General features: G+C 43.0%; 1 protein-coding gene across 1 annotated transcript in view; it reads right to left on the minus strand.

The window, feature by feature from the left end:
* Positions 1 to 6,216: 6,216 nt before the first annotated feature.
* The window catches only part of LOC139377480 (pro-neuregulin-3, membrane-bound isoform-like), a 279,397-nt gene continuing 259,326 nt past the window's right edge, over positions 6,217 to 26,287 (minus strand). Inside the window, exon 9 of the mRNA XM_071120511.1 lies at positions 6,217 to 8,243. Within this exon, the coding sequence (XP_070976612.1) occupies positions 7,565 to 8,243 (679 nt within the window). The 3' untranslated portion in view covers positions 6,217 to 7,564. The remainder of the gene's footprint in view (positions 8,244 to 26,287) is intronic.

Below are 26,287 nucleotides of genomic sequence, written 5' to 3' on the forward strand. Positions count from 1 at the left end.
CGTCATGAATCAAGTCCACAATGTACTGGCAAATCCATTTTAATCCCTGTCATATGAAGATAAATAATGAAGACAGCCTTCCCTGGTTGGCTCTGCATAACCCCACTATTTCCTGGCAACAGAAGGCTCTCACGGGGTGGTTGGGAGAGTGCTCAGGGAAGAGTGTAGGGGTTTCCGTTGGTGCTACCACAGTGGAAAGTCCAGACCAGGTTTCCACCGTGCACATCCTCCCAGAATATGCCGATATGTCTCTCACCTTCTGTAAAAATAAGGCCACTCAATTACCACCTCATCGACGGAGGGATTGTGCGATAAATCTCCTGGCAGACGCTGCACTTCCCAGGAATCACGTGTATCCCCTGTCGCAAGCGGAGATGGTGGCTATGGATACATATGTCTCTGAATCCCTGCGTCAGGGGTACATTCAGCCCTCTACTTCACCCGTCTCCTCAAGTTTATTTTTTGTGAAGAAGAAGGTAGGAGGTTTACGCCAATGCATTGACTATAGAGGTCTCAATCAAATCACGGTGAGGTACAGTTTCCTGCTACCTCTTATCGCAATGACGATTGAGTCAATACATGGGGCGCATTACTTCACAAAACTGGATGTCAGGAGTGCGTATAACCTGGTGCATATCAGGGAGGGAGACGAGTGGAAGACAGCGTTCAGTACCACCACAGGACATTATGAGCACCTTGTCATGCCGTACGGGTTGATGAATGCTCCATCAGTTTTCCAATCCTTTGTATACGAGGGGGACCTGCGGGGTCCCTGCAGGGTGTAGTGGTGTATATCGATGACATTCTGATTCCACTACACGCGCCGAGCATGTGTCCTTGGTGCGCAAGGTACTTGGACGACTGTTGGATGACTGTCTTGGACGACTGTCCTACCTAGGGTATTGCATTTCCACATCAGGGGTGGAGATGGAGAGTGACCGCATTGCAGCTGTGTGTAATTGGCCGACTCCCACCACAGTAAAGGAGGTACAGCGATTTTTTTTAATTTTTTTTTTTAGGGTTTGCCAACTACTACCGGAGATTTATCCGGGGTTATGGCCAGGTTGCTGTGCCCATTACCTCAGTGCTGAAGGGGGGTCCTTTATGGTTGCAGTGGTCGGGCTGAGGCGGACAGGGCTTTTGGGCAGCTAAGAGATCTGTTTACTTCGGCTCCTGTGCTGGCCCATCCAGATCCCACTTTGGCATTCATAGTGAAGGTGGATGTGTCCGAGACTGTGATTAGAGCCGTGATCTCACATCGCTCAGGCACGCCAATGAAACTCCGCCCCTGTGCTATCTTCTCGAAGAAGCTCTGCCCTGCGGAGCGTAACTATGATATGGGGGACCGGGAATTGTTGGCTGTGGTTAAGGCATTGAAAGCGTGGAGACATTGGCTTGAGAGGGCAAAACACCCTTTCCTCATCTGGACTGACCACTGCAACCTGGAGTACATCCGGGCAGCGAGGCTGAATCCTCATCAGGCAAGGTGGGACATGTTCTTTACCTGTTTTATATATTTACCCCATTCTACAGACCCAGAATAAGAAGGCAGACGCACTGTTCCGGCTGTATGACACAGAGGAGCGGCCCATGGATCAGACTCTCATACTCCCGGCCTCCTGCCTCGTAGCGCAGGTCGTGTGGGCTCTGGATGCGGACATTGAGCAGGTGTTGCGTACAGAGCCCACTCCCCTCCAGTGTCCTGTTGGGCGTATGTACGTTCCGTCTGCTGTCCGTGACAAGTTGATCTATTGGGCCAACATGTGTCCCTCCTCTGGTCATCCGGGGATCGGTCGGACAGTGCGCTGTCTGACTGGAAGTACTGGTGGCCCGCTTTGGCTAAGGACGTGGGGGTTTATGTCTCCTCCTGCTCGGTGTGTGCCCAGTGTAAGGCTCCGAGACACCTGCCCAGAGGTAAGTTAGATCCCTTACCCATTCCACAATGACCTTGGTCACATCTGTCAGTGAATTTCCAAACAGATTTTCCTCCCTCACAGGGAAACACCACGATCGTTGTCATTGTGAATCGTTTTTCTAAGTCCTGTCGTCTCCTCCCTCTGCCTGGTCTCCCTACGGCTCTACGGCTCCCTGTTAACACACATCTCCCGGCACTATGGGGTGCCTGAGGATATAGTGTCAGATCGGGGTCCCCAGTTCACGTCAAGAGTTTGGAAGGCGTTCATGGAACGTCTGGGGGTCTTGATCAGCCTTACCTCAGGTTTTCACCCCGAGAGTAACGGGCAGGTAGAGAGAGTCAACCAGGATGTAGACAGGTTTCTGCGGTCCTATTGCCAGGACCAGCCGTGGGAGTGGGCAGCGTTCGTGGCCTGGGCCGAGATGGCACAGAACTCGCTTTGCCACTCCTTCACTAACCTCTCCCCCTTTCAGTGTGTATTGGGGAACCAGCCGGTTATGGCATCGTGGCATCAGGGTCAGACCTCCTGCGGTGGACGACTGGTTTAGGCGCACAAAGGAGACATGGGAGGCCGCCCATGTCCATCTCCAGCAAGCCGTGCGTCTCCAGAAAGCCAGCACAGACCGTCACCGCACTGAGACCCCGGTGTTTGCACCGGGGGACAGAGTCTGGCTCTCGACCCATAACCTGCCCCTCGCCTGCCCTGCGTGAAGCTGGGTCCGCGGTTTGTGGGGCCATTTAAAGTCCTGAGGAGGGTGAACGAGGTATGTTACAGATTACAGCTTCCCTCTGATTATCATATTAGCCCCTCGTTCCATGTGTCTCTCCTCAGGCCGGTGGTGGCTGGTCCGCTCCAGGAATCTGAGGTGCGGGAGGTTCCTCCGCCCCTTTGGACATCGAGGGGGCCCCGGCGTACATCATTCGTTCCATCCTGGATTTGAGGCGTTGGCTGGGGGGCCCTCAGTACCTCGTGAAGTGGGAGGGATACAGGCCGAATGAGAGGTACTGGGTTCCATTTGCAGATGTTTTGGACCCTGAACTGGTGCGGGAATTTCACTGTCGCCGGCCGAATTGCCCTGCACCTCGTCCTCCGGGTCGTCCTCTAGGCTGGTGTTGGCGCGCCGCTGTAGCCGTGCATCAAGGAGGGGGGGGGGGGGGGTACTGTCACGACTTCCACCGAAGTCGGCTCGTCTCCTTGTTCGGGCAGCGTTCGGCGATCGACGTCAACGGCTTCCTAGCCATCACCACTCCATTTTTCAGATATCCATTTCTCTTGTTCCATACACACCTGGTTTTCAATTCCCCAATCAATCTACTTGTATGTAACCCTCTGTTTCCCATCATGTTTTGTGTGTAATTGTTTCTTGTTATTGTGGTGTTTTATTACGCGCTTTACTTTTGTTATGTTCCGTGTTTTGAGCGCGTTTGATTTATGTTGTGCTCTTGTTTTTGGAACTAAAATAAAAGTGTGCCTGTTTACATCACTCTACTCTCCTGCACCTGACTTCGCCTCTAATACACCCGTTGACAGCGACACCTCCAATCTTCTGATTTGACCTGCTGGGTCATATATCAATAACCCAGCATTAATAACCCAGCAGTTTAAAACGAATAAGAAACAATTAAGTACCCAACGCCTGCAACCCAGCAGTTGGGTCAAACAAAAAAACATTATTTGTGTAGGTTCACAAGTAGGGGTAGTGTAGGTTCACAAGTAGGCTACACTACCTCTGCAACCCTCCCAACCCCTTTCCCACTTATTAGTAACCTATACATTTTGGCACAGTCATTTTGCTGCTTATAAAACTGATTAAAAAAATTAATTTGAGGAGAAAAAAAGTGTTACTGATTTGGAGGGAAAATAACATCTGTGTTGCTCATCTTTGTTTTGAGCAGGACCAGAGACAAAACCAGGTGCCGTCGCTTTAATATTTTCTCTTGAGAAACATTCTCACCTGAAAATCGACTAGTTAAAAACATTTCTGTTGATTTCACTGCAGTCTAAATAGCTAATGCAAAATAATGAGCCTGTGCTTTAACGAGGGTGTTTTGGGGAAGAGATAAGTAAATTATTTAATCCGTCTGACTCTCCTTATCAAATGGAGTACCTCGCTTTTCCGGGGAGGTACGCACCTGTCATGTTGTGCTCGATGGGGCTGCTGTTGTCATGGAGACAGAAACAGTGACTCTGACCATTTGTCTTTTCTATTTCCTGAACTCTGGTAGGAGATGTCTGGGCTGCTATGGGTGTAACTTGATTATCTTTCGGTGGAAGAAGATGTAGAACTGAGAAACCTCATTCCGCATAGTGAATAATGCCATAGTCAGCGCCTGTTGACATAATGTGTCATATAGGATAAACTTATTTTGCCATACAATTTACTAGTGTCACGATCATCGTTGGAAGCATACTCGGACCAAAGCGAAGCGTGATCTGTGTTCCACATATTTATTGAAGTGGAACTTTGAACAATACAAAATAAAGAAACAATGAAACGTGATGTAAATGAAGTGCTCAAAGGCAACAACACAAAAACAAGATCCCACAAAACACAGTAGGGAAATGGCTGCCTAAATATGATCCCCAATCAGAAACAACGATAAACAGCTGCCTAAAATTGGGAACCATACCAGGCCAACGTAGAACTAAACATCATAGATAGGAACACCCCCCCCCCCCCCTAGTCACACCCCGACCTAACCAAAATAGAGAATAAAAAGGCTCTCTATGGTCAGGGCGTGACAACTAGGCTATACCCTGACCGACTTGAAAGACACAGACATCAAATGTGAAGCTGAGAGATGTTTCAGAAATTCAATCAATCACACACCCTTTAACACTGTAGTCGTTGTCTTTATTTAGTCACGTTGTCATGTCAAATATTCAGTATATATACGTCTATAGGACATACAGTGGGGAGAACAAGTATTTGATACACTGCCAATTTTGCAAGTTTTCCTACTAACAGAGCATGTAGAGGTCTGTAATTTTTATCATAGGTACACTTCAACTGTGAGAGATGGAATATAAAACAAAAATACTGAAAATCACATAATATGATTTTTAAGTAATTAATTTGCATTTTATTGCATGACATAAGTATTTGATACATCAGAAAAGCAGAACTTAATATTTGGTACAGAAACCTTTGTTTGCAATTACAGAGATCATACGTTTCCTGTAGTTCTTAACCAGGTTTGCACACACTGCAGCAGGGATTTTGGCCCATTCCTCCATACAGACCTTCTCCAGATCCTTCAGGTTCCGGGGCTGTCGCTGGGCAATACGGACTTTCAGCTCCCTCCAAAGATCTTCTATTGGGTTCAGGTCTGGAGACTGGCTAGGCCACTCCAGGACCTTGAGATGCTTCTTACGGAGCCACTCCTTAGTTGCCCTGGTTGTGTGTTTCGCGTCGTTGTCATGCTGGAAGACCCAGCCACGACCCATCTTCAATGCTCTTACTGAGGGAAGGAGGTTGTTGGCCAAGATCTCGCGATAGACGGCCCCATCCATCCTCCCCTCAATATGGTGCAGTCGTCCTGTCCCCTTTGCAGAAAAGCATCCCCAAAGAATTATGTTTCCACCTCCATGCTTCACGGTTGGGATGGTGATCTTGGGGTTGTACTCATCCTTCTTCTTCCTCCAAACACGGCGGGTGGAGTTTAGACCAAAAAGCTCTATTTTTGTCTCATCAGACCGCTGCTTGCCTATTGTCCTACAGCCCATTCCAGCCTTATGCAGGTCTACAATTTTACCCCTGATGTCCGTACACAGCTCTCTGGTCTTGGCCATTGTGGAGAGGTTGGAGTCTGTTTGATTGAGTGCGTGGAGAGGTATCTTTTATACAGGTAACGAGTTCAAACAGGTGCAGTTAATACAGGTAATGAGTGGAGAACAGGAGGGCTTCTTAAAGAAAAACTAACAGGTCTGTGAGAGCCGGAATTCTTACTGGTTGGTAGGTTATCAAATACTTATGTCATGCAATAAAATGCAAATTAATTACTTAAAAGTCATACAATGTGATTTTCTGGATTTTTGTTTTAGATTCCGTCTCTCACAGTTGAAGTGTTCCTATGATAAAAATGACAGACCTCTACATGCTTTGTAAGTAGGAAAACCTGCAAAATCAGCAGTATCAAATACTTGTTCTCCCCACTGTATATATATGACATATACAATTAGATTTCTTTACAATAGAGAAACAACATAGCGATGACACACTATTTTGGTTTCTAAGTAGAAGCGTTGTTTAGATAATGTATATATTATTTTATACACTTAAATCAAGCTCCCACTCCAGTCTTTATGTCCGTCTGCATTGTTTCACATTATTCACATAGACTGTGTGTGCATTCTTAATAATTCAAGGTCTTAAATGTATCAATAAATTCATCTCTGCAGTCCACGCTGCTGTGGCTCTTTTACAGAAACCGGGGGCCATCTGTGATTGGTCTAATTTTTTAGGCAGGTGGTCCCACTCCCCTCGTGTTGTCGATGCAGGTGGGCGGAATCTTTCCCTGCAGGTGTCATGTTACTGATGATTTGTCACCAGATATTGTTTATGTTTTTACCATTGTGGCCAGATAGAGGACTAGAGCGCAAACTAGTGGCCACGTCAGGGACTACAGTTGTTGACAACTGTAGCATTGTAGCTATGCATAACACTTTTTCCTAACCTTAACCCCATTCTCCTAACATGCTACATTAATTCACCAAACCTGCTGTGTTAATTCTACCCTACCACGTTAATTCACCTAACCTGCAACCAGAGATGGGCAGTGTTTCTGTTACATGTATTTCAAATGTGTATTTCAATTACTTCTGATTATTTTGTGTAATTTGTATTACACTGGGCTGAACTGCACTCCAATGTATGTTTTAACAAGATACTGTTGAGAGCTATAATTTGTATTTTCAAATGACAAAATACTTTTTTCTATACAATTCTTTTTATAGCGATTCACAATTTTGTGGCCCCCTTTCACCCTGTGTTGGTATCAAAATTCTGATGGCAATATGGTGTGTTAAGAGCATCTGATAAATTAACAAAATATAATTGTATATGTACAAATGCACAATTGAAAAGCATGCTGAGTATTACTCTAATGAGCTTCGCCCCGAAACAAGGCCAATAGTAATACCTAGTGTGCTTTGGTATGTTTATTTTCACATGTACATTTATATTTTGGTCATTTAGCAGACACTCTTATCCTGAGTGACTTACAGTCAGTGCATTTAACTCATGTTGATAAACAACAACGTATCACAGTCATAGCAAGTCAAATGTTTCTGTAACCGTTACTGAGAATGTTGTTGCTGTTCGGTCCGGCAACTTGCAAATGTTTTAAAATACAAAATACATTTATTTTAATTAAATACATTTCAAAATAGAAGTATTTTGTAGTTTATTTTCATACGTTGTTCTTTATGGTATTTTGAAATTGTATTTTGTCATCTTTGCACATCCCTGCCCCAACATTAATTATCCTAACCTGCTATGTAAACAAACCATCTGTGGCGACAAATCATCAATATCACCACACCTGTCGGCAAGATCTAGTCCACTCAGCTGGCAGAAGTTTTGGCATAATCAATTCCAGCACCTCTGCTCACCACTGCTGTCAGGAAGCAGTTTGCCCCTCCATCCATCAGGGATGGGGGGCGTATTGTTCCCCGAGCCCCTGGGCCTCCCTTTGGCCTCCTGCCTTAGGACCCCTGCTCCCGGGACAGCTGTATAGCAATCTGGGTGTATACCGCATGTTCTTTCCCTCGGACTCCAGCACGGTCACAGCAATAATAGTGTTGGTGCTGTTCAACCTGTGAACACCTGATCTGGATGCTGCTGTCCCAGAGTGTTGGAACGAGCCCCCTGGCCCTACTGGAGTTTCAGAGGAGCCATGGTGCATGTGGCTAGGGCTTGTCCCTAACCCCAGTACAGTCTTAACGCCGCAGGGACGCACATGACTGGATCTGGCCTCAGATTCTAGTACAGTCTCAGAGGAAGAGGTGGTTGAGTGACGGGGGGTGTGGCTGCTGCCACTGGCAGGTCCTTGGGCCTTGTGACCTGGCCCAGCGAGACCCCCTCCCTGCGAGACCCCCTTCCTGGTCTCATCCATGTGACCCCCCTCACGGCCGTGTCCCTGGAGAGAGGGGATGATGGGGACCGATTGTGTGCGGAGAGAGGGAGGAGCAGGTTTTAGTCCTCTGTCCAGACGGGTGTAGGGCACCTCCCTCCAATCTTTCTTCCACGCTGAACGAGACAGGGTTTGCATATTCTGGAACCCGCTCCGCTGGCAGTCGTCACCACCATCCCTCCCAGTGTCAAACCTGAAGAGATGCAGAGAATAGAAAAGGGAAAAAGAGAGGGTAGATGACCTTTTGCTCCCAAACCATTATTGCATGATTTCTCATTTTCACACGACAAAGCGGAGAGGGAAAGAGAGAAAATAGGAATAGAAATCCATCCCATACAATTCAAGCCCCAAAAAACATGTTTATTCTCTGAAGTACTGGGAATGCATAAACTTTGTAATGATTTATAATCCACCCTTACAGAAATGAATATGTTGCTGCAAACTTCCCTCAAGTTAGTAAATTTGCTGCAAACTAAATAGTGTGCCACAAAATGTTGCCAGAAGTTTGCAAACGTTTGCCACTAGTGGTGAATCTGCGGCAAACTTTTGGAAACAATAATATTTATTGTCACTTGTGGCAAAAGTTTACCAGAAGCACGTTCCCATGAGTTCACACATGAGTTCCAAGACCAGTAACAGTTGATGACCAATCAGGTGGATTAGAAACATCTGTTGGAAACTACCTACCAAAGTTCTCCAGTAAGGGTCTAACTTATTAATTAGCTTTAACATTTATTATCTAAATGATGCCTACTTAGCAATGCCATGTTTTATGGGATAGAGTGAAATACTGACAGTTTCATTCTGTCAGTGCCACTGACTGACTGGGTAGCGCTTAGCTTTCATATTTTTGCAGAATTCATGATTTGCCTAAACAATTATATTTTTAGGTGAATACGCTCCTGTCTTAATACCAATATGCATGACAGTATGCTAGTGTCACGGTTCAGTAACATGTTAGCTAGCACAACAGCTAAGGTAGCTAGCTAGCTAGCAAAAATATGAGTTGATTTGACATCAGAGTAAAACTCATCTTTTAAAGATGGATACCATTCCCCTACCCTTGGTGTTGGAAGAGGCTGTATTAGGAGGAGGATGCATCAATACCCTGGAAATCTATTTGTGGTGCAATCGTTCATAACACTTTGAGTGATAAAGGGGCGGCAGGTAGCCTAGTGGTTAGAGCGTTGGACCAGTAACCGGAAGTTGCTAGATCGGACAAGGCAGTTAACCCACTGTTCCTAGGCTGTCATTGTAAATAAGAATTTGTTCTTAACTGACTTGCCTAGTTAAATGAAAAATAAATTAGTGTATCGTCTTTACCCTCCTGTTGTGTTCCTGTCAAATTGGACCGATTTACAAGTTTTCTCTATGAAAAATGTTGTTTATTTAAATCTGATTGTCATAAGGTTTCATGACTTTGTCCACACAGAGCATCTGAACGCACAAAATACATTTAGATGATTTTCATAACATTTTGGGTGTGTTATTTAGCTTTTGTACACCTGTGGTGTTCCCGGTCAAAAATGACGGGTCATTAGAAATGAACGGGTGAGACTACAATTAGTGTATAAAATTGAGTTCAGGCACATGCCCATTCATCAGAATGACACACTTCCTCTCCCAGACCCCACTTGCATGTGTGTTTGAGCACACACACACAAACCTCACACCCTTCTTGGATTCTATGGCAACCTTTCCTCAATAGAATCTTTCCCCTACGGGAACCACACCTGTTGGCATTCTCACAAACAATCTCAGAATTGTTTCAATAATATGTAGACCTGTTCTTGCAGCTTTGGTATATGAAGCTATTTTGAGGCCTTGCTCACAGTTCATTATGTGGCAGCACAATGACCAAACGATATACTGTATGTGAGGCTCTTGATCATATCTTTGATCATGACACTGGTGAGGAGGAGAGAGGCCAGGCATCTGACAGTGAAGATGCATTGGAGGAGGAAGTGTCAGAAGTTGAAGACAACACAGAATATGATCCAGACCAAGAGACAACCGATGTGGAACATTCCAGTGATGAGGAAGAGGGCCCTGCTGAGGTTGTTGCTACATTCCGGTCAAAGAATGGGAATTTGTCCTGGTCTTCATCCCCACTGAGAGGATGACAACAGGGCCAACAACACAAAGTAGTCTGTGATAAATAGCACGATATGTTTCATCTGAGTATTTGTTATAGTCAAAGTAATCCATATATTATGCTTTTTTTTACTCAAAAACAAGTTGTATGAGCTCAGGTTAATGAGGCCTACAGGCCATAAATAGCAAATAGAAGTTCAAAACTTGCAATGTTCACAAGAACTTAAGTTGATAAAAAGATCTAACGCAACATTAGGTGAAAATACATGTATTTATAATCAGCTGTAATGGGGCGGTCCTTTTGGACCGAGAACACAGAATTAAATAACATGAAACGAACACAACAGGAGGGTTGAAGAATGATAAGGTAAGTAAATGCATGTATCACTTCCATACAGTACCAGTCAAAAAGTTTGGACACACCTACTCATTCCAGGGTTGTTCTTAATGTTTTACTATTACCTATATTGTAGAATAATAGTGAAAACATCAAAACTATGAAATAACACATATGGAATCATGTAGTAACCAAAAAAGTGTTAATCAAATCAAAATATATTTTATATTTGAAAATCTTAAAAGTAGCCACCCTTTGTCTTGATTACAGTTTTGCACATTCTTGGCATTCTCTCAACAGCTTCATGAGGTAGTTACCTGGAATGCATTTCAATTAACCGGTGTGCCTTGTTAATTTGTAGAATTTCTTTCCTTAATGTGTTTGAGACAATCAGTTGTGTTGTGACAAGGTAGAAGTAGTATTCAGAAGATAGCCCTATTTGGTAAAAGACCAAATCCATATTATGGCAAGAACAGCTCATATAAGCAAAGAGAAACGACAGTCTATCATTACTTAAAGACATGAAGGTCAGTGAATAAGGAACATTTCAAGAACTTTGAAAGTTTCTTCAAGTGCAGTCACAAAAATCATCAAACGCTATGATGAAATTGGATCTCATGAGGACCACCACGGGAGAGGAAGACCCAGAGTTACCTCTGCTGCAGAGTTCACATGAGTTACCAGCCTCAGAAATTGCAGCCCAAATGCTTCACAGAGTTCAAGTCACAGACACATCTCAACATCAACTGTTCAGAGGAGACTGCGTGAATCAGGCCTTCATGGTCGAATTGCTGCAAAGAAACCACTACTAAAGGCTACCAATAATAAGAGACTTGCTTGGGACAAGAAACACGAGCAATGGACATTAGACCGGTGGAAATCTGTCCTATGGTCTGATGAGTCCAAATTTTAGATTTTGGGTTCCAACCGACGTGTCGTTGTGAGACGCAGATTAGGTGAACGGTTGATCTCTGCATGTGTGGTTCAAACCGTGAAGTATGGAAGAAGAGGTGCAGCATGGCAACGTGCAGAATTGTAGGAAATTTGCTGTAAAACTGAAAATGTTTCTCTCCGCTCCATGGCAAAATAAGTAGAATTACATGAAATGATTTGGGCCCCCAACACAATGTTGTTTAGGAACCCAATAGGCTAGGGCCGGCTCTGACTAAAGGTGTGGGTATGGATGTAGGTATATATCTGGGAACGCAGACCCGCTGCGACCCCTCATGATGAGGTCCAGTTTGTGGCCCCCACCCCCATAAAAGTCAAAGTTGCCCATCCCTGGTGCAAAAATAGCTAAGCAGCTGGCTGTAGCCCATGTACCCCAAAAGTCAAATTTCAGAGTCCAGTCTAGATGGTGTTACGAATTAGCTAGCATTAACCACATGCACACCTTACTTGCTAAGAAGTTACAGAAAGCTAAACCAACAACCAAAAAAACTCAATTGGATTCATTCTAAACGTAGGACCAACGAGGAGAAAATTAGCTAGCTAGCATTCATTTGTTTATGCAGAGACGTCTTTGTTGCAGCATCTTATGAGTGATAAACATTTTCCATGTTTTCCGTCTTTCTGTGTTACAAAATGTGTTGCGGTCATGACGCAAGTGGCAATAGTGCTGTCAAATACTCCCATGTATCTCGTTTGAACACCTGTTTTCAACTACATTTCGGTCAGCTATCGTCATTGCAAACTAGCACTTCACATAGGCTAGCACAGCTGTTATTAGAAAACGTCTGAGTTACTCAAATCCTGTAGCTACCTGGCAAGTCAACCTCGGCAACAATGTTATTGTGGTGCAGAATGTTACATTAGTCTTTTCATTTTAAGATAACCTTCAATTAAGTGTGTGGTTACTACTGGTTGTGGATCCGAGGCAAGATAAATTGTCATGTTTTTTTGTTTTGGTTAAGGCTCAGAGTTGGCTTATTGATATTTTGAAAACTGACACTGCTTCCATAGACATTATGGATAACCGAGAATTGTCAATGGCTTGGAACCTCATTTCAGCCAGTCGGATTGCAGATTTCACCTAACTAGTTTTATTTTTATTTATTTAACCTTTTTTTAACTAGGCAAGGCAGTTAATAACAAATTCTTATTTACAATGACGGCCTACCAAGAGGCCAAATGCCTCCTGCAGGGACAGGGGCCTGGGATTAAAAATAAATACAATATAAATATAGGACAGAACTCACATCACCTCAAGAGAGGCAACACAACACTACATAAAAAGAGACCTAAGACAACAACATAGCAAGGCCGCAACATGACAACACAGCATGGTAGCAACACAACATGGCCACAGCATAAAACATGGTACAAACATTACTGGGTACAGACAACAGCACAAAGGGCAAGAAGATAGAGACAACAATGCATCACACAAAGCAGCCACAACTGTCAGTAGGAGTGTCCATGATTGAGTCTTTGAATGAAGAGATTGAGATAAAACTGTCCCGTTTGAGTGTTTGTTGCAGCTCGATCCAGTCGCTAGCTGCAGCGAACTGAAAAGAGGAGTGACCCAGGGATGTGTGTGCTTTGGGGACCTTTAATAGAATGTGACTAGCAGAACGGGTTTGAATGTGGAGGATGTGGGCTGCAGTAGATACCTCAGATAGGGGGGAGGGAAGCCTAAGAGGGTTTTATAAATAAGCATTAACCAGTGGGTCTTGCAACAGATATACAGAGATGACCAGTTTACAGAAGAGTATAGAGTGCAGTGATGTGTCCTATAAGGAGCATTGGTGGCAAATCTAATGGCCGAATGGTAAAGGTAATAAGGAAATATGGTACAGTTTTGAGATCTAATTTTAAAATGTGTCTTCTTAATTCTCAAATGCTGTTAGTGAAACCTAAAAAGACCCACTCAATAAAGCCCCGAGGAGTGAGCCATTTTTATTGTCTGACTTCAGAGACCATAAATGTCCATAAATGAGTACAAATAATTGAACTACTTTCCCCATTCTTCTGTTTTACAGGGGAATGTGTGCACTGGAGGTAAATCCAGCGCATCTTAACATATCTAAAAATAACTGACATGGCACATTTGGCTTCAATCCATTCTTCATCTGTGACAGGTAAATATGTGTTTCTGACAGTGTTTAACGAAACTGACAATGCTCGTTGGGGATTTGCTGTCAAAATTGAAAACACGGCCTGGTTCTCATGCCAATATTCACGCTTTTGTTCTCTCTCTCTCGCTGTCTCTTTATGGTCTCTCTCCCTTCCTCATGCTCTCTGTCTCCCTCACTCCTTCGCCCTCTCTGCTTTACATTTTAGCCATATAGCAGATGCTCTAAGTGATGCTATCTCTCTCCCCATCTCTCCCCATATCTTACTGCTTATTCCCAGAGACCTGAGGGTGTCTCCATGGCAACAAGGGAGGGAGAGTTTTGTATGGCTGTTAAATCTAGAAATAGGTCAGTCCAACTTCCCTGCGCCAGCACAGACTTTCTTTGCTGATGGATCTGTAAAGGGGTTATCAATAGTTAATATGTTCCAACTAGTCAACTAACTAACCCAATCTTTGCATGTCGGTGAGAAGAGAAAAGCACTCTTATACCACTCGTTCCCTGAGGATTTGCAAGCCATTATTTGGCTATGGCTACAGATTCCTCCTCTGCTGCTTAAAAAAAAAATATCCTAGTTATCTCTCCCTCTCTGCATGTGTGTTTGTGTGTGAATGCATACTTTGTACTTTACAAGTCACCTTGATGCTTGAACAGGTTGGCATGCTAATAGGAACATTGCCAGGGACTTTCAAGTGCAATAAATTATCGGAGACCTATGGTTGTGTCTCAATTGGCACCCTATTCCATTTGTAGTGCACTACTCATTGGTTGCACGTTTTGTCACATTATTGTGACAATACTGCGCTGTCACTCAGATTGCATCTCAAAGCGCATCATTATGTTCCGTCACTTATTCACACACATTGTTCAAAGGTAAACGATCCAGACAGATGAAAAAAACATTAGGGCTAGCTAATTACTTAGTCCTATTCAATTATCATGCGAAATAGGCTAACAAATACCCAATGAAGGCTGGTCTGCCAGCATAACCAGCTAGACCAGGTATTCCTAAGCTGGGTATTGTGGGTTCGAATCCCATCTGGGGTGCCATTTTTTATGTAATGGTTTTGACTTGAGGTTATTGTTTGTTTGAGGTGCCAGGTAGGTCATGACTACCTGAGAAAATATTGATTTCTCCTTTTTGTTTGTGAGGGAATGAGTCCCGTTTGGGCCAGTACAAAAGACTCGAAATAGAAATACACTTCGTAAACTCTTAACCCTTGTGTGGTGTTCATGTTTTTGTTATTCACCCAATGTTCGCGGGTCTGATGGACCAACAACATTGTGTTTTTAAAACAATACAGCCATAATAATTTACGCAAAAATACTAAGATGTTGAATTATATCAATTACAAGCAATATAGACAGCATACATGGTTAATATTGGCCATATACCTCTGCTAAATCACATTTATCAATTTTTACATTTTTTAAAAATGTTAAATACAAAATCAGATTTCTGTCAACAAAAATCTATTATAATCAAGACATGGGTAGAATAAATCATGTTAATCTTGAACAAATACAAATGAAACAAGGAACAAATTGGAAAGACACATACATACAGTATTTTATGGAAAATTGTAAATGAGCCCCATTTAACACAAATTAATGCCGGTCTACACACCACATGAGGGACAGAGTTTTACTGTGTGTGTGATGCTAATTTATTTCTTGCACTTGATGCATGTGTGCCATGTCTTCCTGGCCTTATTACGTCCACACACATCGCAGGGCTTCTTCTTGTTGCTAATCTAGAATAATGAAAACACTTACTTCAGGAATTTTACTAACATCTCACTCACTAACTCAAATATATAGGCCAACTAGCATCGTCCAGTTTAGGGATGGTTTGGCCGGTAGGGATGTCAATGTCTCATCGCACACTAGCGACTCCTGTGACGGGCCCGGGCGCAGTGCACGCTGACCAGGTTGCCAGGTGCACAGTTTTTCTTCCGACACAATGGTGCGGCTGGCTTCCGGGTTGGATGCGCGCTGTGTTAAGAACCAGTGCGGCTTGGTTGGGTTGTGTTTCGGAGGACGCATGGCTTTCGACCTTCGTCTCTCCCGAGCCCGTACGGGAGTTGTAGCGATGAGAGAAGATAGTAACTACTAACAACTGGATACCACGAAATTAGGGAGAAAAAGGGGGTAAAATAAATAAATAAACAAATATATAGGCCAAGGTAGGACAGTCAGACACACACACATGCAACAACATCACTCACAAATCACTCACACTTACTTCCTGTATTGCCGCTGTTGCTTCTGTGGGTCGGGTAGATGGGGTACTAGCATCCTCCTCCTGAATCCTCCTCACGATGGCTGCAGAAGCTGGGGTCCTTGGGATACGTTTCCTCCTCTGGATTTGAGGTCTTACCAATGCCTCCTCAAGAAAGTGCTGTCTGCTCTGGAGCTTCCCTCTGTTCCAATCTGTGTTCAACACCATCCAGATTACAAACACATTGTATGCCGAGATATCCAAGATGTTGAAGAATATCACAAGTGGCCAGCGTAGGATTTGTCTTTTGCAGCTGTAGCTAGTCACCAGCTTGTCTAAATTGTCCGCCCCTCCATTTGTGGCATAGTAATCCATTATGATTTCTGGTTTTTGATGTTCCTGGCCACAGATTGTCCCATCCCTATGCAGCGTACTCATGAGTACCACATTTTGGCCTTTCTTTGGCACGTAGGACACTAGGAATGTGTCGGCCTTGAACACAAACTTAGAGGAATTGATAGGCCTGTTCTGTGTATTCAACAGCTGAAGTGGGAGCTCTGGCTTGTTTTTCGTACTGTTCCTACAATCGAGCTCCTGACCCAACTTGTGCAAAGTAAAAAAGTGATTACATTTGATGTTGTGGCCACGAAGTCCCTGTGTTACGTCCAGGACAACCCGCATCCCTTGGTTCTTCTCAGGGGCTCCTTCATCTGGCTTCCCCGTATACAATTGCAAGTTCCACGCATATGATGAACCAGCACCACAGGCAGCCCAGATCTTGATTCCATATTTAGCGGGTTTAGACAGTATGTACTGCCTGAAGAGGCAGCGGCCCCTAAATGGCATAAGACGCTCATCAACAGTAACGTTGGGCCCAGGGTTTTAAAACAGGGGAAGGCGGTCCAACCACTTATCCCACATTGACCTGATTGCAGCTAGCTTGTCTCTCTGCCGCCGACTGGTGTCTCGGTTATCGAAGCGCATAATCCTGGAAATAATGTGGAAGTTTTCCAGAGACATTGTTGCACAGAAAAGTTCTCAGCCAGGTTCTGCATCCCACAGGGATTTTGTCGATTCCCCATTGGACTGGAAAACACCAGTAAGGATATGAACTCCAAAGTATGCATCTCTCTCAAAAAACATGCCTTCCCTCCAATTTAGTGCAGACCAGAATGATTTTTTGATGTGTCTGTGATGAACAGTTCAAAAGAAGACTATGTCCTCCACCATCCGCGTCGGCCCTGGTTGCATCCTCATCACGTTGGCAGCCATGCAGGGTGGCTCATTTCTTGGGCAAGAAGACCATTCAATTTCAAAAATGTTTACATCCATATTTCTACCCCTGCAAGCTACTGATGAGTTGGTTGCTGATGGGCTGGTCCTGGGGCTGGTTGCTGATGGGCTGGTCCTGGGGCTGGCTGCTGACGGGCTGGTCCTGGGGCTGGCTGGGGGTCAACCTCATCCTCTTCTTCCAACTCACTGTGCAGGTTCCCACAAGACATTGTGTAGTTTCACACAGTACAAAAGGTAAATAGTTTGAGAAAAGCAGGAGACAGGCAGACAGGCAAGGAGACAGACAGGTTCTTGCTGCTATGCTGAAACAGCAGGCCCATGGAGGAAGAAGACAGAGTGATGGCACACAGCAAACCTTTTTGCTTCATTTTCACTTGTTTTCACCTATACACACACTTGTTTTCCCATCGGGTCCAGTGGACACAAACACGACATATGTAATATAAATGTGTAGGGGGTGCACATTGTGCAGTCACTTCTTTTTTACATGTTCTTCACAGAAAATGAGCCAAGGCCAATGAGTCTCAGGTTGAAAAAAATATTAAATTGTATCATTTTTCTTTTAGTAAACGGGTCCCACAGACCCGAACACCACACAAGGGTTCAAACAATGGAAATAACTTCAAAAACAACTGTTCTTTTGCATTGGTTGTATTACCAAAATAAATGATCACACACATAATAATGTCACAGCACAATGGTCTCTGGTTCCTCAAGAAAAGTCCTGTAACTTGTGCCTAAAAAGAGTGCAACACGGTAAATGAGATCAAGTGACCTTAATCAAGCAATATTTGTCCGTTCATGAAGTGCATTTTAAACCCAGTCTCAATCACACAATCAAAACAACTATTTTACCACACAACAACAAAAGATTATCAGAACTCCCAGTAGTCTTTAACAACAACTGAAAACATAACCCAACATGGTGTAAATCACGTTAAAACAAATGTAAAACCTGTTTGAAAAAGTTGTTGTAGTCAGTCGATCAGTCAAACAATCCAATCTGCCAACAGAACTCCCTGTTCCATTGCATGCCTTCCCTCCATTTAAAGGGATATCAACCAGATTCAGATCCAGATCCCTATGGCTTCCACATGGTGGGAACAGTCTTTAGACATAGTTTCAGACTTTTATTCTGAAAAATGAGCGAGAACGATCACATCGCGTCAGTGGATGGCTGGGTGCCAGCAGAGTTTTGCATGCGCAACAGCTTGGAGCAGACATTTTCTCTCTCTCTCCTATTGAAAAAGCTACGGTCCGGTTGAAATATTATAGATTATTTATTGTAAAAACAACCTGAGCTTTGATTATAAAAAACGTTTGACATGTTTGTACGAACTTTGCGGATACTATTTGGAATTTTCGTCTGCCCGTAGGAGCCTGTGGATTTCTGAACAAACCGGGCCAACCAAATGGAGGTTTTTGGATATAAGAGTCTTTATCGAATAAATGGAACATTTATTGTGTAACTGGGAGTCTCTTGAGTGCAAACATCCGAAGATCGTCAAGCGATTAATTTTATTGCTTTTCTGACTTTCGTGACCGATCTACTTTGCTGCTAGCTGTTTGAAATGTTTTGTCTGCTGAGAGAGATGTCCTAACATAAACGATTGGATAGCTTTTGCTGTAAAGCCTTTTTGAAATCTGACACGCCAGGTGGATTAAGAACAGGCCAAGCTGTGTTTTGCTATATTGCACTTGTGATTTCATGAAAATTAAATATATTTAGTCATTTAATTTGATTTGGCGCTCTGCAATTCAGCGTGTGTTGACGGATGGGTGCGCCAAGAAGTTAAAGGTGTTTACGATAGCTACATCATGTAGCTACAGTGGTTCTTCCTTTAAAAGTTGCATCATACTGAAGCACATCTTGCGGGCTGCCGCAGAATTCTATGGCACGTTATTTAATTGTCAGCCATTGTTACCATTAATGCTAGTTAGTGCTAGTACGACCACCAGAGGGCATCTTTGAAAAGCATTTGATAGTCTTCAAAATTGGCTGTGCTAGAGAATTTAAAACCTTTATTTGTAAGAACATAGTATATGGGATTGATTTTAAGAAATTTAGTTTAATTAATTAGATTAATATTATGGTGTTTCTATTCCAAGAAAATCAAAAACCGAAACCTTCAGGGTTTCCGTTAGGATGGAACGGAAAATATGGCACTGTACAACGTGACGGTCGGAAGTAGGCTACAGTACTAAGAGCATAACATTTCCACAACCTAATTGTATTCTAACCAATACCCAAAAGAAGATTCAGTGAAAATAAAAAACTCAGTGCTAAAATAGTTGACCACAGCTTGTAGGCTATTGTTTCAAATCCAAATCCTAGCGATATCAACCCAGAGCATATTGGATTGCTTTTCTCGACCACATCACCGGATCCCTACCTCAAGTTATGGACCATTACACCGGATCATCGCAGCTAGTTCGATGCAACCGAGTGGCCATTGCTGGCTAACGCCTGTCCAGAAGCAAGCACCAGTTAGCCTTGAGCTAGCCTCGAGCTAGGCCCATCTCCCGGCTAGCCGAATAGGTATACCAGCTAATTCTTGGGTTACAAAACCTCTTTTGCCAATTGGCCTGGACCCTTTATTGCCGACACGGAGCCTCGCCAATCCATCACGACTGGTCTGCAGACTTAATCGTCCAAGGTGGTTTTAAAATGCTTTTCCGTTGCGATGTCACCAAAGACCCATCTGCTAGCCCCGGCCCGCTAGCTTTCTGAATTGCCGTGTCTCCCGCTCACCTAGCGGTTCCCTGACTCACATATTGTTGCTCATTGGACCCTATGATCATTCGGCTACACATGCCTCTCCCTAATGTCAATATGCCTTGTCTACTGCTGTGTCGGTTAGTAATTATTGTCTTATTTCACTGTAGAGCCCCCAGCCCCGCTCACCATGCCTTAGATACCGCTTTTGTCCCACACCTCACAAATGCTGAGACCTCACCTGGCTTAACTGGTACCTCCAGAGACAAAACCAATCTCATCGTCATTCAATGTCTAGGTTTCCCTCCACTGTACTCTCATCCTACCATACCCGTTTCTGTACATTATGCCATGAATCTATTCTACCATGCCCAGAAATCTGCTAATTTTATTCTCTGTTCCCAACACACTAGACGACCAGTTCTTTTATCCTTTAGCCGTACACTTATCCTACTCCTCCTCTGTTCTTCTGCTGATGTAGAGGTTAACCCAGGCCCTGTAGCCCCCAGCACTAGACTTATTCCCCAGGCACTCTCATTTGTTGACTTCTGTAACCGTAAAAGCCTTGGTTTCATGCATGTTTACATCAGAAGCCGCCTCCCTAAGTTTGTTTTATTCACTTCTTTAGCACACCCCGCCAGCCCTAATGTACTAGCCGTGTCTGAATCCTGGCTTAGGAAGGCCACCAAAAAAATTCTGAAATGTCCATCCCCAACTAAATAATTTTCAGGCAAGATAGAACTGCCAAAGGGGGCGGAGTTGCAATCTACTGCAGAGATAGCCTGCAGAGTTCTGTCTTTCTATCCAGGTCTGTGCACAAACAGTTCGAGCTTCTACTTTAAAAATCCACCTTTCCAGAAATAAGTCTCTCACCGTTGCCACTTGTTATAGACCCCCTCAGCCCCCAGCTGTGCCCTGGACACCATATGTGAATTGATTTCCCCCCATCTATCATCAGAGTTCGTAATGTTAGGTGACCTAAACTGGGACATGCTTAACTTCGTGGTGACAGGGGGCAGTATTTTCACGTCCGAATGAAATGCATGCCCAAATTTAACTACCTGCTACTCATCCCCAGAAGATAGGATATGCATATTGTTAGCAGATTTGGATAGAAAACTCTGAAGTTTCTAAAACTGTTTGAATCATATCTTTGGGTATAACATAACTTATTTAGCAGGCGAAACCCCGAGGACAAACCATTCAGATATATTTTTTGAGGTCACTCTCTTTTCAATGGGTTTCATTGGGAATCCAGATTTCTAAAGGACCTTCTTGCAGTTCCTACCGCTTCCACTGGATGTCACCAGTCTTTAGAAATTGGTTGAGGTTTTTCCTTTGTGTAATGAAGAAGTACGGCCATCTTGAACGAGGGTCACTTGAAGTGTACTGTTAGATAGAGGCGTGTGACCAGAAAGCTAGCTACAGTTTGTTTTCCTCCTGTATTGAAGACAGATCATCCCGTCTTCAATTTGATTGATTATTTACGTTAGAAAATACCTAAAGTTGTATTACAAAAGTAGTTTGAAATGTTTTGGCAAAGTTTACAGGTAACATTTGAGATATTTTGTAGTCACGTTGGAACCAGTGCTTTTCTGGATCAAACGCGCCAAATAAATGAACATTTTGGATATATATCGACGGAATTAATCGAACAAAAGGACCATTTGTGATGTTTATGGGACATATTGGAGTGCCGACAAAAGAAGCTCGTCAAAGGTAAGGCATGAATTATATTTTTATTTCTGCGTTTCGTGTCGCGCCTGCAGGGTTGAAATATCCTTTTCTCTCTTTGTTTTATGGAGGTGCTATCCTCAGATATTAGCATTGTTTTCTTTCGCCGAAAAGCCTTTTTGAAATCTGACTTGTTGGCTGGATTCACAAGTGTAGCTTTAATTTGCTATCTTGAATGTGTAATTTAATGAAAGTTTGATTTTTATAGTAATTTATTTGAATTTGGTGCTCTGCATTTTCCCTGGCTTTTGGCCAGGTGGGACACTAGCGTCCCACATATCCCAGAGAGGTTTTAACACCCCGGCCGTTCTACAATCTAAGATAGATGCCCTCAATCTCACGCAAATTATCAAGGAAACTACCAGGTACAACCCTAAATTTGTAAGCATGGGCACCCTCATAGATATCATCCTGATCAACTTGCCCTCTAAATACACCTCTGCATTCTTCAACCAAGATCTCAGCGATCACTGCCTCATTGCCTGCGTCCGTAATGGGTCCACGGTCAAACGACCACCCCTCATCACTGTCAAGCGCTCCCTGAAACACTTCAGCTAGCAGGCCTTTCTAATCGACCTGGCCCAGATATCCTGGAAGGATATTGACATCCCATCAGTAAAGGATGTCTGGTTGCTCTTTAAAAGTGCTTTCCTCACCATCTTAAATAAGCATGCCCCATTTAAAAAATGCAGAACTAAGAACTTATATAGCCCTTGATTCAACCCAGACTTGACTGCCCTTGACCAGCACAAAAACATCCCGTGGCGTACTGCATTAGCATCGAATAGCACTCGCAATATGCAACTTTTCAGGGAAGTCAGGAACTAATATACTCAGTCAGTTAGGAAAGCAAAGGCTAGCTTTTTCAGATATAATTTTCCATCTTGTAGCACTAATTCACTAATTTACTAATTTGGGACACTGTAAAGACCATGGAGAATAAGAGCACCTCCTCCCAGCTGCCCACTGCACTGAGGCTAGGAAACACTGTCACCACTGAAAAATCTACTATAATCAAGAATTTCAGTAAGCATTTTTCTACTGCTGGCCATGCTTTCCACCTGGCTACCCCTACCCTGGTCAACAGCTCTGCGCCCCCTGCAGCAACTTTCCCAAGCCCCTTCTCCTTCACCCAAATTCAGATAGCTGAAGTTTTGAAGCTGCAAAATCTGGATCCCTACAAATCAGCTGAGCTAGACAATCTGGACCCACTCTTTCTAAAATTATCCGCCGAAATTGTTGCAACCCCTATTACTAGCCTGTTCAACGTCTTTTGTATCGTCTGAGATCCCCAAACATTGGAAAGCTGCCGCAGTCATCACCCTTTCAAAGGGGGGACACTCTAGACCCAAACTGTTATAGACCTATATCCATCCTGCCCTGCCTTTCTAAAATCTTTGAAATAATGTAACATGGGCTCAAACCAGGGACCCTATGAACACATCGATAACAATCACACATGAAGCATCGTTATATATAACTCCACAAGGAAACAGCTACTTCAAGGTCTCAAATCAAGTGATGTCACAGATTGAAACACTACTAGCACACACTGCTAACTAGCTAGCCATTTCACACCAGTTACATATACACGCATGACTGTAAGTCGCTTTGGACATATATAATATATTAGATTACTCTAAATTAAAACATTTCTAGGATAGCCATACCTCTTTCCCTCTTGGGTGCATTAACTTCTTGATCCTACTTGAGACGCAGATGTCTCAACTAGGCACCTGGAAATGCAAATGCGCTATGCTAAATGCTAAATGTACTCGTTAAAACTCAAACGTTCATCAAAATATACATGCAGGGTATAGAATTAAAGCTACACTCGTTGTGAATCTAGCCAACAAGTCAGATTTTTAAAATGCTTTTCGGCAAAAGCATGAGAAGCTATTATCTGATAGCATGCAACACCCCAAAATGCCTGAATGCGACGTAAACAAAAGATTTAGCGTAGCCGGCGCTACACAAAACGCAGAAATAAAATATAAAACATTCATTACCTTTGACGAGCTTCTTTCTTGGCACTCCTATATGCCCCATAAACATCACTATTGGGTCTTTTTTTCGATTAAATTGGTCCATATATACCCAAAATAGCCATCTATGGAAGCTGTGTAATTCAGAAAAAAACATTGTTTTAAAACGCAGCGTCATTTTTTAAAATTAAAAAAGTCGACGATAAACTTTCACAAAACACTTCGAAATACTTTTGTAATCCAACTTTAGGTATTAGTAAACGTTTATAATCTATCAAAATGATCACGGGGTGATGTGTATTCAATAGCTCCTCTGCTTCAAATCAATGGCCGAAAATGTGCACTTCAAAACATCCTGGCGGAGACCGGAAGAAATGGAATCCAGTTAGTTGGATTTACCAACAAAAAACTCCCCGGATAATGACGACAATGGCGACATCGTGTGGAATCTGTAGGAATTGCATGCAGGTCCATAATTAATTTTGTGCCCTTTTAACAATCCATGAAAGTGACGCATGGATATTATTTTTAGCTTTCAGTGAGCAGTTTTTCTTGCGCTTTTCGATGAAACACACGATCTGTTATAGGCACAGCCGTGATTTAACCAATTTTAGAAACTTCAGAGTGTTTTCTATCCACACATACTAATCATATGCATATACTATATTCCTGGCATGAGTAGCAGGACGCTGAAAAGTTGCGCGATTTTTAACAGAATGTTCGAAAAAGGAGGGGGTAGGCTTAAGAGGTTTTAACCAATATTGAATCTGACCTTAATTTTCCCCAAGATGCTGTGCTGCAGGATGACATACGCTCTAAAATCAGTTTTTATTTTTTGCCCACTTCAGGAATTTAGATTTTTTTTTGTGTAGTTACCTTTTAATTCATGTGCACATACCCCTAGTATTGTTTGGATAGCAATAGTGATGGGCAGTCTTTTTTTTGTGACTGCTCATTTGGCTTTATCCATTTAAAAAGAGCCAGCTCATTTGGCTCCCAAACGGCTCTTCATTCAAAATACTTAAAAATCAACCTACAACCATTGCGAATCTCCAATGTTAAGCCCAGAAGGTAGGTTACCATTGTCAGGTCTGAAAAAATCAGCATGGACCAGATTGACGTGCTCTCCCTACTATTTATTATTTCTGCAGTGTCCTCTAATGTACTTGTCCTCTTGCTCAGTTGTGCACCGGGACCTCCCACTCCTCTTTCTGTTCTGGTTAGGGCCAGTTTGCTCTGTTCTGGTTAGAGCCAGTTTGCTCTGTTCTGTGAAGGGAGTAGTGCACAGAATTGTACGAGATCCTCAGTTTCTTGGCAATTTCTCACATTGAATAGCCTTCATTTCTCAGAACAAGAACAGACTGACAGTTTTCAGCTGTGCTAACATAATTGCAAAAGGGTTTTCTAATAAAACAATTAGCCTTTTAAAATTATAAACTTGGTTTGGCTAACACAACATGCCATTGGAACACAGAAGTGATGGTTGCTGATAATGGGCCTCTGTACGTCTATGTAAATATGCAGTTTCCAGCTACAATAGTCATTTACAACATTAACAATGTATACACTGTATTTCTGATCAATTTGATGTTATTTTAATGGACAAAAAACAAGGACATTTCTAAGTGACCCCAAACTTTTGAACGGTAGTGTAGATAGCCAAGGAAGGCACTGAGCCCAAGCTGTCCCCACAAACCCAAATGCTTGAGATGTCCTCCTCTACCTCATACTATTCCTCAACAATTCCATCCCCAGGCTGCTGCACTGACTGCTGATATTTATTTGTGAGCATCCATCCATTCTCTCTTGGAGATTGTATAGAAATATGTATCTTTTGTGTTTCTTAAATGCAGAGGTGAGTGGCATCAGACGTGAGTTATTCTCCTCCAGAGGAGGAGAAGAGGGAAAGTGACCTGGCAGAGGATGCTGAAACCATTCTAATGGTAAGACAACCTGAAAAATATGGAGGCGAAAGAAACGCACACCTGTTAAGACGAGGTGCTGGCTAGCGCTACTCTTGAAAAGGGAAAGGAGAGCCGCACACTGTAGGAGCTCAAATGAAATAATTGAGCAACCAACGTTTCGATTATTCAATTATTGCATCCGTGCTCCTAGAGTGTGCAGCTCTCCTTTTTCTTTTTCAACCTGAAAAAGATACCAGGCCTATAAGAATTCTGCTTTTGACATCATACTTTATTTGCTCTAAAGGAATTTGACATATGTCCTGATCCAATATGTTTTCCACCTGATCACATCAATAATTTGAGATTTGTTTGAAATTTAGTATAGACTCATTTGGAGAAGTCTAGTAAATCAATGTAACATGCACCACAATTATTTATTTTAGTCAGGTCTAAAGAAACATTATGATATGAAGAAAATGTATTTCAGGAGAACAGAATATGAGTAGATCTACTATCTGTTATCTGGCTACGCTCCATGCCATACGCTGTAGACTTGTTCATTTAGCTGACAAGATATGCGTATAAGTCCCGTGATTTTTTAAAAATATTATTTTATATTATTTTATATTTTATATATTATTAACAATTGTTTACAGAGAGATTATTTCCCTTCTAATTCACTGTATCACATATCCAGTGGGTTAGAATTGTACATACACTAAATTGACTGTGCCTTTAACTCTTTTGGGATAGGGGGCAGCATTTTCACTTTTGGATGAGTAGCGTGCCCAGAGTGAAGTGCCTCCTACTCTGTCCCAGATGCTAATATATGCATATTATTATTAGTATTGGATAGAAAACACTCTAAAGTTTCTAAAA

Source organism: Oncorhynchus clarkii, chromosome 20, assembly GCF_045791955.1.
Source record: "Oncorhynchus clarkii lewisi isolate Uvic-CL-2024 chromosome 20, UVic_Ocla_1.0, whole genome shotgun sequence".
NCBI classification, from domain to species: Eukaryota; Metazoa; Chordata; class Actinopteri; order Salmoniformes; family Salmonidae; genus Oncorhynchus; species Oncorhynchus clarkii.